The 15772-nt window shown below is 48.9% G+C and overlaps 1 protein-coding gene across 2 annotated transcripts in view; it reads left to right on the top strand.

The window, feature by feature from the left end:
• ITGB5 (integrin subunit beta 5) overlaps nucleotides 1-15772 on the top strand; it is a 116174-nt gene that overhangs the window by 79042 nt on the left and 21360 nt on the right. For both annotated transcript variants that reach the window (XM_061410773.1, XM_061410784.1), the window contains exon 10: nucleotides 6129-6558. In XM_061410773.1, coding sequence (XP_061266757.1) covers nucleotides 6129-6558 — 430 coding nt within the window. The remainder of the gene's footprint in view (nucleotides 1-6128; nucleotides 6559-15772) is intronic.

Below are 15772 nucleotides of genomic sequence, written 5' to 3'. Positions count from 1 at the left end.
GGGATTTATAATGCACTCCATGCTATGCTAGGGCTTTGCTGCCGGGTCTCTGCTGCTTGCAGCACCTGGGTCAGGTGCACGTTACGTCTCCATTTTATGTGAGAAAGACTGAGACTCCGGGGTGGGGTTGTGGGGTGGCGCTGAGGGACTTGCTGGAAGTCTGACTGCTGGTGAGCACGCACTCTAGGAGACAGCTGCAGCCACTGATGCCATAGTCCAGGTTTTTCCCTTAAACCTTGTGCACTTTGGAAAGTTTCAGAGAAGCGAAAGGTGTTATCAGCACCACTTTCATGTGGTCACTCTAGTGTACAGATCTTGTTTTTGCTAGGATATGTCAGCAAGATAAGAACATTGTCCAGAAGACAGGACAGGATTCTAAGCGGCATTTTTCTCACAAACGTGAACAATGTCAGATGTATTTGGATGGTTTCAGGAGCATTTGAAGCAGAAGAAGGAAGGGTGCTTCTCCCACACTCTCCATAGCATATCTATCCCAGCAGGTGAGCTGGAGCCTCCCTTGAGCTCTGAGGGGCCTTGACCCTGTTGAGACAGTGGCCCAAAGGCAGGCCTCCCATACTGGCTCCCTGTTTCCTCTCTCTGTCCAAGAGGCTACAGTCATGTGGCCCCTGGCTCTGCTGCCAAGGCTGTTAAGTTTTGTTTTCTGTGGAAGGAGACAGGCTGGCACAGAGCAGCAGCCACTCACCCATCATAACCGGACCAAGTGGTGCTGGCCAGGCCACTAGAGGTGAGCTCCTTGAGGGCCCTGGAGGCAGCAGAGGACAGAACCCAGGGCAAAATGGAAAGGTGGGGTCCTTGTTCAGAAATAACTTCAGATAGCAGAGTATTACACCTAAGCATGGGTTGTTCTGAGTGTGGGGTCCACCATGCTGGTGTGGCATGGAAACTGGGGGCCTCCCCTCAGCCCCCTTTTTGCTGATGGAGCCCCAAGGAAGAAAGGCCCCTCATCACAGGGGCCGCTATTTCAGCTGAGGCTTAGAGTTTTCCAGACATAGAAGAAGGTTTAGAGAATTGAAAGAGACACGTGTACCCCAGTGTTCATCGCAGCACTGTTTATAATAGCCAGGACATGGAAGCAACCTAGATATCCATCAGCAGATGAATGGATAAGAAAGCTGTGGTACATATACACAATGGAGTATTACTCAGCCATTAAAAAGAATACATTTGAATCAGTTCTAATGAGGTGGATGAAACTGGAGCCTATTATACAGAGTGAAGTAAGCCAGAAAGAAAAACACCAATACAGTATACTAATGCATATATATGGAATTTAGAAAGATGGTAACAATAACCCTGTATACGAGACAGCAAAAGAGACACTGATGTATAGAACAGTCTTATGGACTCTGTGGGAGAGGGAGAGGGTGGGATGATTTGGGAGAATGGCATTGAAATACGTATAATATCATATATGGAACGAGTCACCAGTCCAGGTTCGATGCACGATACTGGATGCTTGGGGCTGGTGCACTGGGATGACCCAGAGGGATGGTATGGGGAGGGAGGAGGGAGGAGGGTTCAGGATGGGCAACACATGTATACCTGTGGCAGATTCATTTCGATATTTGGCAAAACCAATACAATATTGTAAAGTTTAAAAATAAAAAAAAATAAAGAAGGTTTAGGAGGCCCCATTAGTGGTGAGTCCATGAGGGTATTGCCCTTTTGCAGATGGGAAGCAGCTGAGGGGAGTGGGCTGGGGACGGAGGGGAGAGTGGCAGGGACAGAGGCAGGATCGGGCCGACTGGTAGGGCCCACATTCTAGTACAGTGTCTGGCTGTTATTCGGTAGGTGTTTCCTGTTCCTTAGCACCACAAGTTGGGAGGGCTGTGGGCAAGTCAGGAAACGGCGAGGAGGTGGGCAGGGGCACAGGGCACAGTGGAGAGGCGCTGGGTATCAACCGGAGAAGAGGAATTAGGGAGCGTAGACGGGTTATCACTACCATCAAGTGTCTCAGGGCCTGGCCTGTGGATAAGGACATGGCCCATGGGTTGTGGGGAGCCATGAGACAGCTGAGTTCAAGTGGCTTCCATGTGGGTCTCGCCTCTGTAACCAGAATTTCCTGCAGGGGTCAGGGTGGTCAGGCAGCAGCTCCGTGGTTCCTTCCAACCAGAGGTTGTGGTTCCCTGACTGTCTTGTGTTCTCTGGGTAAGGGGTCTATTCAGAAAAGCAGGTGGTAGGGTTATTGTTATTCAGTTGCTAAGTTGTGTCCGACTCTTTGCCACCCCATGGACTGCAGCTCACCAGGCTTCCCTGTCCTTCACTGTCTCCCGGAGTTTGCTCAAACTCATGTCCATTGAGTAGATGGTGCTGTCCAACCATCTCGTCTTCTGTCGCTGCCTTCTCCTCCTGCCCCCAATCTTTCCCAGCATTGGGGTCTTTTCCAGTGAGACGGCTCTTTGCATCAGGTAGCCAAAGTATTGGAGCTTCAGCATCCGTCTTTCCAATGAATAGTCAGGGTTGATTTCCTCTAGGAGGTGTAGGGGGTAAGGGACAAAGGTGGTCCTCAGAGAAATAATCCTTAAATGAAATCTTGAAGTCCCGAATCTAGTGATTTCCATTTTTCCTCCCAACATCAACCAAGGCTGAGTGGGCCTGGCTGCTGGAAGTTGGTTTTCTCGTGAACGGGCTTTGACACATCAGTATGCAAGTGGCCTGCTGAGCGGCCAGCACTAATGCCTGGTACAAAGGACCCTGTGAGCCTGTCACAGGCTTCCCACGGCGTCCCCTCTACTGTCCCCTCCCCTGGGGCTCTCCACCTCGTGTCCGGGCCCATTGTCTCAGTGAGCTCCTAGGAGCCTTGGCATCTGCACAGCCTGGATTCGGTGGGCCTGAGTGGGGGTTGGGCAGCCCCTGGGAAAGGATGAATCAGGCCAGCAGCCCCAAGGCGGGAACCAGGAGCATCTCAATGAGGTTCAGATAACAAGGCTGGGCAGAGGAAGGGCTGCTGTGCGCGTGACCATCCTCTGGAACCTCAGAGTGGAAAGCAGAGAATCTCCAGAACTGGGGGCCTTCACCGTCAGTCCACAGTGGTCGCAGAAGAGGAGCCTCATTCCGGCCACCTGACAGGCTCGCTGGATTCTTTCCTGATCCTTCTGGGAAATGGACTCTGAGGGGAGGGGTGGCAGAACAGATTGACTCTCTGTTCCCAACGTGCTTTTTATAGCATTCCTGTGCCCAGCAGGACCTGAAGCTTGGCTGAAACTGAGCCATTCTCTGGCTATCAGGTGGCCAGGCAGACATTAGGCCGCATGGGGCCCGACAGTGAGGGCCTTGGTTGGACCAGAGCTTGGCTGGGGAAGGCCAGCGGGACCTGCTGAGAAGCCAGGCCTTCCTGCTCCTCCAGCCGGGCAGCCTGGGCAGACAGCAGGTGAGCATTTCTGAATCCTGGGTGGTTGGCTGCCAGCACTCATTGAGGGGCTTCACCTTTCCACTTCCTCCTGGTAAGTCCCAGGAGATTTAATCCCCTCTCTTGCTACTTAATTCCATGATGCAGGCAAGTTTTCCTGGGGGAAGGTTATGCTTACAGATGGACACTACCCACAGTCTTGCAATAATTAAATGCCTTGGGCTCTTGGTCCAGGCTGTTTCTTTGTAACTTTTTTCATTTCTGACCCCCAGCTGCCTTTGCAGGGAGCAGAGCTTTCCTTTACTAAGTCCAGCAAAGTTGTTCCCCTGGGAAGCACTAGGCTTCTCTCTGAGCCTCAGAAGGAGGGATGTTCACCTCCACATTCTTGGTGCCCTTGACGCCTTGGTCAGGTGCAGCCTCCTTGTCCTTCCATTAGCACTCAGCTTACCCCCAGCCCAAGGCTGGGAGATTTAAAGAAACCTCTGGTCACCCCTTGGGGGGTCCCCACCTATGGTCCCTGTGTGAGCTGGGCCTCTCCCTCTGAACCCAGCTCTGGACACCGGACGCCTGCCTCATTCTCTCCTTCTAGGAGGTCATGTGCCAAGGTGAGCACAGGCCTAGCCCCACCCCTCCCCAGCTGTGTGAGCATCACTAAGCCCCCTGGGCCCACCAACCAACCCCGCTTTCTCTCTGGTAAATGAGGATGCCTCCTCCTAGGGCGTGTAAATGAGATGCTCATGAAAATACCAAGCACGGTGCCTGGTACGTGTAGTACTCAGCAGCTGGTAAAAGTTAGGCAGATTGCAGTATCCTGGGTGGGTCCCCATCTTACTTGCTTACCTGGAGAGCCCTGCTGTACCTGAGGTCCTTGGAAGTTACTCTTGAATTTGCTTTCGTCAGCCTTTCCCTTTGCCCCTCCCACTGCCCACGTGGAAGTGGGGGTGGGCCAGTCCCAACTATCTGCAGCTGGCTTGGTCCTCCCAGCTTCCTGACCCTGGCTCGTGGCCATTGTCCTCAATTCATGTGTCTGACAGCATGTCCTGTGACACCCCTTTCCTGGTGCTGACTCCTGCTGTCTTGTTGCCAGCAGGACCCTCTCCAGGGCCTGGGGAGCTGGGTCTCCTGCTCAGTCTCACACTCTCCCCCTCCCACCCTGGGGGGGTCCCTGGGTGTCACGGAATCTGAGGGGAGGCCTTTTAGAATTAGTAATGGTCCCAAAGTAAAAGGGATCCATAGAACGTTAAGAAAATTATATTTTGAGAGTTTTCCGAAAATATACCTAAAGAGTACGGAGTAAAGCAGGTAATTGATGACTTTTTAAAGAAATCAGTTCTTTTCCAACCCAGATAGCAGAATTAACAACAACAGTAGCTAAAAGTGGTTCCTAACTTGTTTTGAGCTTCCAGAATGTTCTGAGGAGCCTTTTGAAAAAGAAAGACATCTGGGTCAGGCAGTGGGTCAGTTTCTGGAGTGGGTCCAGGCCTCTGTCCTTTTAAGGGAGAAGGACTCAGGGTATTGTCTGGCCAGGTGTGCCAGCTACCTGTCTGGAGATTTCTGCAGCGCCACACATGGAGGGCAGTGCTAGATGGTTCTTACCACACATCGTGAGAGGGGAAGTGGTGTCATGCTTGACTTCCTGGGAGAAACACAGCGAGCAGTGTCTTTCCTTTCCTCACATCCCAGCCGTGTGGGCAGCTAACAGGCACCTTTCCTCCATTGTGATCTGCCGTCGAGGTCCACCTTCCTACCTGTTTCCATGGCAACTCATAAGCAGCTCAGGAGTTGGCAACATGCTTTGCATGCTTTGTTTAATAAGAAAAGGTCTGTCCACATGTATCCCTGGTGACTCAGATGGTAAAGAATCTGCCTGCAGTGCAGGAGACCTGATTTTGATCCCTGGGTCAGAAAGATCCCCTGGAGAAAGGAATGGCTACCCACTCCAGTATTCTTGCCTGGAGAATCCCAGTGGACAGTGGAGCCTGGTGGGCTAAGTCCATGGGGTCACAAAGAGTTGGACATGACAGAGCGACTAACCCTCTCACTTTTTCTTTCACTTCTAAATACAACCTCAGGGCCGTGGGCTGATTGTGAAAGACACGGTTGTGGGCACCACGCAGAGAGAAACTGGGATGAAGGGAGGCTCAGGTGTGTGTGTGAGGAGACAGCTAAGCTGGAAGGGACCCAGGGGTCATCTGTCCCTTCTCCAGCAGGGGAGGAGGCACCTCTGCGGGAGAGTAGGCAGCTGCCAGGGCTGCTGGGCCCCAGGGCCCCGCGTGCTCAGGTAGCATGTCTAGCTTGGCCCAGACGAGGTGCCTGGTAAATTGTTGAATATTTTGTTGACTTTCAAGATGGAGATGAGCAGAGGATAGGATAGAAGTGAAAAGAAAGGGGAGAAAGAGAACCATGTAACCTTGAGTGAATCTTTCTACCTTCCTGTGGAAGCCTTTTTCCTCCAGGGTGTGAGGATTCAAAGAGATAATGAACATTAACGAACCAAGCACGATGCCTGTCAGATGCTGGTGCCTGAACACACCCTTCCTGGGTAAAGGGAAGGGCTTGCTGACTTGGGGCCTCATCCTCCTCGGGTGGCTGGAGTGACCTCCCTGCGTGTGGGCAGGGGCCAGATTTGATCCCAGCTCTGCACTGAGGGCCTTGGAGGAACTGTGCTCAGGCCCCTGGGTGATGGGGAGGCCAGTACAGGGAGCGGGAGGCCCAGTCACGCCACGGCCACAGCATCCCCTCTCTTTCTCCTGCCCAGGCGTCCTTTGAGGTGTCGGTGGAGGCCCGGAGCTGCCCCAGCAAGCACGTGCAGCACACGTTCACCCTGCGGCCCGTGGGCTTCCGGGACAGCCTGGAGGTGGGGGTCACCTACAACTGCAGGTGCGGCTGCAGCTCGGGGCTGGAACCCGACAGTGCCAGGTGCAGCAGCAACGGGACTTACGTCTGCGGCCTGTGTGAGTGCAACCCTGGCTACCTGGGTACCAGGTGCGAGTGCCAGGAAGGCGAGAGCCAGAGCGGGTACCAGAACCTGTGCCGGGAGGCGGAGGGCAAGCCACTGTGCAGCGGGCGAGGCCAGTGCAGCTGCAACCAGTGCTCCTGCTTCGAGAGCGAGTTTGGCAAGATCTACGGGTCCTTCTGCGAGTGCGACAACTTCTCCTGCGCCAGGAACAAAGGTGTCCTCTGCTCAGGTAGGTGCCCCCGCAAGCACTGTTGCTCTGAGCCAAAGCGTGCCTTTTACTGATTGCCATGGTTCTGCTGGGAGCAAGCGAGGGCCAGCCTTGGGGTGGCACCAGCATGTTGAATACAAAAACAAGAGACAGTGCTGCTGCGTTGTCTGAGGGACTCTCAGGGTTGGCGGGGTCTGCGGTGCGTCCTTCAGGACTCACCCACACAGCATTCCTGACTTGTAGATGATCAGCCTCTTCTTGATCGCCCTGGGGACAAGGAGCTCCCCGGAGATGGTAGTGATTATTCCTTTATTAGACATCCATTCATCACCTATGGGCTTCCCTGGGCTCAGCTGGTAAAGAATCTGCCTGCAATGTGGGAGACCTGGGTTCAGTCCCTGGGTTGGGAAGATCCCCTGGAGAAGGGAACAGCTACCCACTCCAGTGTTCTGGCCTGGAGAATTCCATGAACTATACAGTCCATGAGATCAGACCCGAGTGAGCAACTTTAACTTATCATCTCCTACGGCTGCTCTAACAAGTTTCCATAGACTTAGTGGCTTAAAACAACCCAAGTTTATTCCATTCCTGTTCTGGATGTCAAAAGTCTGAAGTGGGTGTTATTTGGCTAAAATCCAGGTGTCTTCAGGGCTGCATTCCTTCTCAAAGTTCTAAGGGAGAATCTGTTCCTTGGCCCTCTCCAACTTCCAGAAACCCATCTGCATTCCTTGGCTTGTAGCACCTTCCTCTGTTTTCACAGCCAGCACTGAAACATCCTCACATCTCTCTCTGACCTCTGTTTTGCTCTGATGCTCTTTGCCTCCCCCTTATAAGGAGCCCTGCAGCTGCACTGGACCCACCAGATAGTCCAGACCAGTCTCCTCATCTCAGGATCCTTGACTTAATCACATCTGCAGGGTCCCTTCTACCCTGTAAAGTAACACTGATACAAGTTCCAGGGATTAGGCTCTGCGTATCTTTGAGGGCCATCCTTCTGCCTCCTACAGGTATGATTTGAAAGTTTTCTTTTATATCAAACAAAAAATTGTTTCTTAGTCACTTCCACTGGTGGGTCACATTTTAGGCTTCCCTTTTCCATATGGCAACCTGCTAAAACATCTGAGAACTTCTTTGTGTTTCTCTGTTCTCTTTTCTTTTTTAATTTTCAAAATATTACAATTTTTTGTTCTCTTTTCTTAACCCAAACTAGATACCAGGTCTCTTCCTGCTTTGAGGCTCTGTCATTTTGTTCAGCACGCTTCTCAGAATCAGGCAGGTTACTTGTCATCTGGGTAACAGGGGCTCAGCCCCAGGTTCAACTAACATTTGCTGCCTGTGACCTGAACTTTCCACTTTCATAAACACCTCCTAACAACGCTCACCTTTTCTTTTCTATTAAACAATCACATTGTACAGTTGAACTTAATTTTAACTTGACTACCAAAAGTTGAAGATTAATATTTGAATGAACTGTAGCAAAGCCAAGTTTCTGTTGTGTCACATCTGAGCACTTAAGTGTTTAAATCTAAGCAAAGGACTTTACATGGATTGCAGTTAAGTGGAAGTTTGGCAGTTCCCATTCTGGGAGTGGCACTCTGGTGAAACACTGTGTCCTTTAACACGTCTCTTAAAGGTCAGTCTGTCCAACACCATGCCACCTACAGATCGAGTGAACAGAACAGTTTTGGGCAAGATTATAGTTTCTTCTACTACCTCTTATTCTCTTATATGTTCTGTTGCTTCCAGGATCCCTTCTTTGTGAATGGTCTCCCAGTGGTGAAGTGTTGATTTAGAAGGAACATGGAGTGTGGCAGGGAAGGTGAAGCACAAACATGTGAAGTGAATCAGATCATAGAAACCATCTGTCCCTGTGGGAGGACTAACCCCCATTCTGTCCACAGGAGAAACAAGTGCAGATGGTACAACAGGGGAGGATAAGCCAGTGAGGTCTCCAGGGGCAGACCACACTGTGAGACACATACATGGGTGTGGCATGCTCAAAATTGGAAATGTTCTAGAAAGTGCAGGACGTATGGTGTCGTAGAAGAGTCAGCTAACTGATAGGGTCTGGATTTGATGTGCTGAACGGGCAACAGGGATCCGCTCTTCCTGAGGGGTTGGATGGTTCCCCTGGATCAGCAGAAAAGTGCTTAGGATCAGGCAGGCCTGGGCCTGACTCCAGCACCACCATGGGCTGCTTGTGTCCCTCTGGGCACAGGACTTTAGTGAGCAGTAAGAGAACGTGTCTAAGCACCTAGCACATTGCCTTGCTGACCGCCAGCTCCTCTAAGAATCAGGGCCACACACTCCTGGGAGCTGTAGCCGCTCCCAGTGTGCGCACGGGGCCACCTTCCCCATGAGTCCTGCATGGCGGGATGGACAGACTGCCGCCACAAACACTCTAAGATACCTGACTGTGTCTGTAATTGGCTTTCAGCAGTTTTTTTTTTTTTTAAACAAATTAGCAAGTATTATCATGGAATGCTGTCCTTTCCCCTCAAGTGCCAAAAATGCGCCGGTGGGAGACTCTCACGTGTCCCCGAGTGAGGAAACAGGAGGTTAGAGATGCTTTGGGGCTCCTGCCTGTGTGGTATGTTGAGTCACTAACTCCTCTGGGTTGCTGAGCTGGATGTCTTCTGTTCCCTCATAGGAAAATTTGAAAAATACAGGGGAGTCGATGGAAGTGTGGTCAGTCTGAGCTGTCTGTCTCCTTCTTGGTGACCAGGATTAATTTGGACCATCTGGTGAAGCAGACAAGAAACTTCTTTTACCCTCTGTGTCCTCAGTCAAGAGAATGATTCCAGCTAGCTGGAGGATTATTCTTAGGTCTAGAATATTCTGAAGGGAAAGAAAGAAGTTGTTCATCATTCCAGCATTCTTACTTTAAGAGGTCTCCCATCTAAATTTTTTTCTAAATGTATATGTGTATGCACTTTTGTATCTTGCTTTTTTTTTCCTATATTATATCCTAAGAAGCACCTGAAGTTGAATTACTTGAACACAGCAATGATTAGAAGAACATTTGGCTGTCTTTCCACTGCATCTCCAATTAGCCACCTCCATCCCTTCACTTTCTGGCTCAGACAATAAAGAATCCCCCTGCAATTCAGGAGACGTGGGTTCAATCCCTGGGTCGGGAAGATCCCCTGGAGAAGGAAATGGCAACCCAGTCCAGTATTCTTGCCTGGGAAATCCCACAGACAGAAGAGCCTAGCGGGCTACAGTTTATGGGGTTGCAAGAGTTGGACCGACTTAGCAACTAAACCACCACCCCTTTACTTTGAAAGCAATAGCTAGTTGAAGCTATCCAAGTCTTTCTGGAGACAGTAGTTTGTAGGTCAGGAGTGTGGGTGATGTGAGGTCATCCAGGAAGGATGCCCAGCTCCAGGCAGGACCCATCCGCATGCATGCAACCCTGCCTGCCCATCCATGTACCGCCCAGCTCCTCGTTGCTTGTCTCACAAGCACTCCAGCTTATTCAGGAGGCAGCAGCGGGTGGGTGAGGGGTCCACCCACAGTTCTTGTTCCCGAGGTCAGCTTGGGGCTCCCGCTCTGAAATTGAGTCCTTTGGTTTCAAGCTCTCAGATCACTGTTATGTTTGGGGTTTTGTGGGGGAGAAGTCTTATTTCTCAACAGCCGTTCTGGTCTTGAAGATGCTGACTCAGAGACTCACAAGCAGCTGACTTCAGCATTCTCTCAGCCCTTCCCCCTGCAGCCAGGCCTGCGGGGGCCGTGAGGTTGTGATCCACCTTCAGACACGGCCTGAGGCAGAGCCAGGCCAGAGCCGACGGGGACGTCCTGGAGAAGTTCTTCCACTTCTCCCAGGTCTTTTCACCTGTAAGAGGCTTCTGGTCCTTACCCCCAACCAAGACACAGGACCGAGGGTCAGGCAAGAAGTTACAGGTTTGAGACGTGTTATACGTCACAGAAGTTAGTAGTGAAGGAAACCGGACTAAGGTCTGGAAGCAATTGAACATCTTGGTTATTACTTTTGTGACACACTGTCATGGGAATGTGTGTGGATCCAGGGCTGCTATTCCTCCCTCTGGTTTCTAGAGGCAAAATAACTCAGAGTGGTTCTGTCCACAGACTAATCCTGTGAGTACAGAGAGAGCCACAGGGCCATTGTGAGGGTTTCTGTTCCTTTGAGTCTCCTTAAGTGTTGACCCTTCAGAATCGCTCTGTTAATAGAACATGTGGACATGGTCTGTTTAGTTGTTTTCAGTGTGATTAGAGGTTATTGTGCAAACTTTGTTATTCTTTGCTGGTTTCTGTACCCAAACAGTGCATTTCCTGGGATTTGAGTTACTCTGCTGTGGTAAGCTGTTGAAATCATCCCAACCCTAGTGCTTTCAGCAATCTCTGTTCTTAAAATGCCTGCACTGCTGAGTCGCTCAGTAGTGTCCGACTCTTTGAGATCCCATGGACTGTAGCCCGCCAGTCCATGGGATTCTGCAGGCAAGAATACTGGAATGGGTTGCCATTCCCTCCTGCAGGGGATCTTCCCAACCCAGGGATCGAACCTAGGTCTCCCACGTTGTAGATGGATTCTTTACTGTCTGAGCCACCAGGGAAGCCTGCACTGGGATATGTGGAATAATTTACTGAAAGCTTACTTCTTGGGTTTCATATACTGAGAAAATTTATATCAAATAGGATATAGAATTTTGAACAGAATGCTTTTGGTCTTGTGATTGTGAGATCATAGAAGTATATCTAAGTATTTTACTTCATATTTTACTTCATCTAATAGGTTATTTGGGCAATTAAGGCAAGTAGAGGTCAAGGGGCAATTGCATTATTCTTCCAGACGTAAAAAAATGGAGAGTTGCATCATTCTGAGTGGCCAGAACCAGTGTCCAAACAGAGATTCCTGGTCTGGGCTGATGGTTTCCAGAAGGTTTCACAAGGTTGTATTAAACCCTTCCTGTTAAAAGCACCTCTGACATTATGGCCTGCTTCTAGACTTATTGATTCTTGCCAAATGAAACACCTCCCATGGCAACAGTTATCCGGATATGTTTATAAAGTGCTTCTCCCTCTGTTTATACTATTTTCTTTAGAAATATAATTTTCACACTCAGAGTAAGTGTCCTAGTGGCCATCTCTGGAGCTGTGGTCCCAGCTCTACCTTCTGTCACTGCATTGCAATTTCAATTTCCATAAATGACTTACAGGATCTTCTGGAATGTGGCTCCATGACAGAGGCCTCAAAAAGTACCTTTTGAATGAACCCAGATTTGACATATTTAATTTCTCAAGAAGAAAGGGGCTCTTGGTGGGATTACTACCACTGCGTGCCTCAGGTGGGACAGCCTAGAAAATTCTTCACATCTTTTCATGTGTATTAGCCTCTATTCAGTTTCTTGATGGTTACCTGGATGCTTTTTGCAAATACAAGGAGGCACTATATATGAGTGTGAAAATTCCATCCTTATCTTGCTCAAGTTCATTTGAAAAAACAGCAAAATGTAGGGCTCAGTCAGTCATATAAGCAAATGATGTACCTTTCAGACTGGCCAGGTGAAGCAGATGAGCTGGACTGCTCAGCTCTGGAGTCATCCAGCATCTTGCAGCCTGAGGCTGGAGAAAGCTCTTTCAAAAACTGTCATGTAGAAGTATCCGATCTTAGTGCAGCTGCAGACACTGAGGCGGTGATCTCTCACTGAGGTCGTTTCGTTTTGGGTAGAGTGCTGCATTCATCCCATTGAGGAGCTCAGTGAGCATTCCTCACGTGCCAGGTTTTTACCGGGTGCCAGGGGTACAGAGTTGGAATTGCTCACAGTACTGAATTAATTTTTAAATGTTTGTTCTCACTAGAATTTTCCACTCCTCAGAAATTTTCTGGGTTAGAGGAGTGAGGATATGAACCGCTTAAGCTTCTACCTTCACCGTCCAGACTTGTGTTAGATGTTGAAAATTAAGCATGTCGGCAGGCCGTGTGGAGAACCTGCCTTGTTCCATGCTCTGGGCTCTTGTTCCAACTCTGGGAATTGAGTTTTCTTACTGCTCTTCTCACTGCTCAGTTCGGTTCAGTCGCTCAGTCATCTCCGACTCTTTGCGACTCCATGAATCGCAGCACGCCAGGCCTCCCTGTCCATCACCAACTCCCGGAGTTCACTCAAACTCATGTCCATCGAGTCGGTGATGCCATCCAGCCATCTCATCCTCTGTCGTCCTCTTCTCCTCCTGCCCCCAATCCCTCCCAGCATCAGAGTCTTTTCCAATGAGTCAGCTCTTCGCATGAGGTGGCCAAAGTACTGGAGTTTCAGCTTCAGCATCATTCCCTCCAAAGAACACCCAGGACTGATCTCCTTCAGGATGGACTGGTTGGATCTCCTTGCAGTCCAAGGGACTCTCAAGAGTCTTCTCCAACACCACAATTCAGAAGCATTAATTCTTCGGCGCTCAGCTTTCTTCACAGTCTAACTTTCACATCCATACATGACCACTGGAAAAACCATAGCCTTGACTAGACGGACCTTTGTTGGCAAAGTAATGTCTCTGCTTTTGAATATGCTATCTAGGTTGGTCATAACTTTCCTTCCAAGGAGTAAGCGTCTTTTAATTTCATGGCTGCAGTCACCATCTGCAGTGATTTTGGAGCCCAAAAAAATAAAGTCTGACACTGTTTCCACTGTTTCCCCATCTATTTCCCATGAAGTGATGGGACCAGATGCCATGATCTTCGTTTTCTGAATGTTGAGCTTTAAGCCAACTTTTTTACTCTCCACTTTCACTTTCGTCAAGAGGCTTTTTAGTTCCTCTGCACTTTCTGCCATAAGGGTGGTGTCATCTGCATATCTGAGGTTATTGATATTTCTCCCAGCAATCTTGATTGCAGCGTGTGCTTTATCCAGCCCAGCGTTTCTCATGATGTACTCTGCATAGAAGTTAAATAAGCAAGGTGACAATATACACCCTTGACGGACTCCTTTTCCTATTTGGAACCAGTCTGTTGTTCCATGTCCAGTTCTAACTGTTGCTTCCTGACCTGCATACAGGTTTCTCACTGCTCAGATCCCAGAAATATCTGAAGCAGCAATTTACCAGTGACTGTGAAAACTGGAGTAATCTGGACATTGGACCTCACCTTACTACCCTTGTCTCTCTACTTAGAAAGGGAAGTGTGCAGACAGGGGAGCCTGTGATGTGGACTCTGCACATGCTTTTGAACTTCAGGCCTAATCCAAGGTCATGGAATTTGGCTTGTGAAGGAAATAATGAAACTTTAAAAACAAAGGAAAAGCCTAAGAAAACCATGAAAATGCCAAAGATAAAATCTTAATCATGTATAGAATTGGGTGGCATTAACTTTTTGATATTATGGAATAACACATTAGGAAATTTTCTGTTCTTAGTTAAGTTGAAAACAATGAGAGACCTCTGGTGACTAAAATAGTTATTCTTAGAGCTACTTTGGTTTCCTTTCTTCAGTGTTGAGCTGTCACTTGTGAGTTTAGTCTTGATTTTGGAAACTGTTATATAACTGATGGTAAGTCTCTGCTGCTCAGTGCTTTGGGTGGGGTGTGGCAGGATTGGATGGAGCCCTGTTTTCCTTTGGGGTAAGTGTTCTTAACTGTCAAACACTGACCTAAGAACTCCACCCAGATCCAGACTCTCCCTGCTGTCTGGAAGTTGCTCTAAGTGAGTTCGGCCTCCTGAAATTTTGTGTCTTGTTAATGAAAGGTCGACCGGGGTCTGCTAGTCTGACTTCCATCAAAGCCATTCGACTGACACTGTGTTGCGGTGAAGGAAAGCACAGTGTTTATTGCAGGTGCCAGGCAAGGAGACTAGGCAGCTCATGCTGGAAAGACCCTTAACTCCCCAAGGACCGTCACAGAAGAGTTTTTAAAGGCCACGTTAGGGGTGATGGTTGCAGGGAGCCTGACCAGCTTGTCAGCATTCTTCTGATTAGGTTATGGTGAAGTAGTAGCATGAATTTTTTTTTGAATTTCAACTGGTCTGGCGTCTACCATCATCATGCAGTCAATTTTCTCTACTTGGTGGGGGCTTTAGTTTCTGCAAAACAGCTCAGGGATATGACTCAGGATGTCAGTAGCCCTTGAGGAGGAGCTAAGGGTCCTTGACTTGGTTTTATGCCTAAGCTGTTATTTTGCTTTTCTTGACTGCATTTCTTTGTTTCTGCATTTTCTCACTTCTCTGATTAAATTTCCTCTTTGGAACTTGGGGGAGGCCTCGGAGGAGGCTAAAGCTTTTCTACAAACAAGAGTCAGAGGACACAGGGCAGGAGGAAGGTCTATCCCTGGAAGGCCCCTCGGACTTGTTGTCTTCTGGACATCTTCCTGAGCCCTTGCCTATTGCCCTCTGACCCAGCAGACGGGACCTCCTATCACCCCAGTCCACAAACCCCAGCCCCAAAGTCTTGATCAGGTGACCCATCATCCTTAAGCTAAAGGAATATACTTCTCAGGTTGCTATTTTATGTTGTTTGACATTGCAGTATTGGCCTTTAGGCAAACATTGTAACAATGCAAGGAGAATCTACTTTAACACACTTTTTAGTATCTTGAGGTGTTTTTCCTTGGAAACACACTGAGGCTAATTTGTACTCTCCATAAGCAAGCATGAAATAGTAGGATTATTTGCATCTCCTGCGTTTCCTGCCACCACCAGACACACACACACACACACACACACACACACACACACACACACAGCTGCCTATTACCTGCACTGACCATTTGCATTGTGGGAAACTGAGGCCCAGAACCTGGACTAAATCACTTTATGATTCTTGGTTATAGATTCAGACTTGGGGAACCTTGCAAGTAAATAGTTAACCTTGTTTCTACTGAATTTTGCTCATTTTGACTAGCTTGAGACCCTTCCCAAATCTATTACCAGTTCAGCCCTTCCTGCCACCACTCAAGCATGTAGCCCACAATTTTCCAAGTCTTCCCTAATAAGTACGCTTTATTTTGGTCAAAATTTTAGGAAACATTTAGTCTCTGTTTTGCTCAGTGAGTTTTCTCTGGGTTGCATAAGGAGAGCACACACCAGGCTAAAGGACACTCGTGGACCAGGAGGCCAGCCGAGGCGCCCGGTTTTATGACTGTTACTCGAGAGGCACAGACCATTCCCCTTAGTAGCCATTGAGTGTCTGGCTATTGTTATTGATTAGACTGGACCCACTTTTCCTTAAATGAGCCTTTGTTAGCCTGTTTTAATTTATAAAATGCTCTTGATGTGAATCATCTCATTTGGTTGTTTT

The sequence above is a fragment of the Bos javanicus genome, chromosome 1, assembly GCF_032452875.1.
Source record: "Bos javanicus breed banteng chromosome 1, ARS-OSU_banteng_1.0, whole genome shotgun sequence".
In the NCBI taxonomy this organism is placed as follows: Eukaryota; Metazoa; Chordata; class Mammalia; order Artiodactyla; family Bovidae; genus Bos; species Bos javanicus.
The sequence above is the reverse complement of the archived record's forward strand: the minus strand, read 5'-3'. Positions and strand labels throughout refer to the sequence as shown.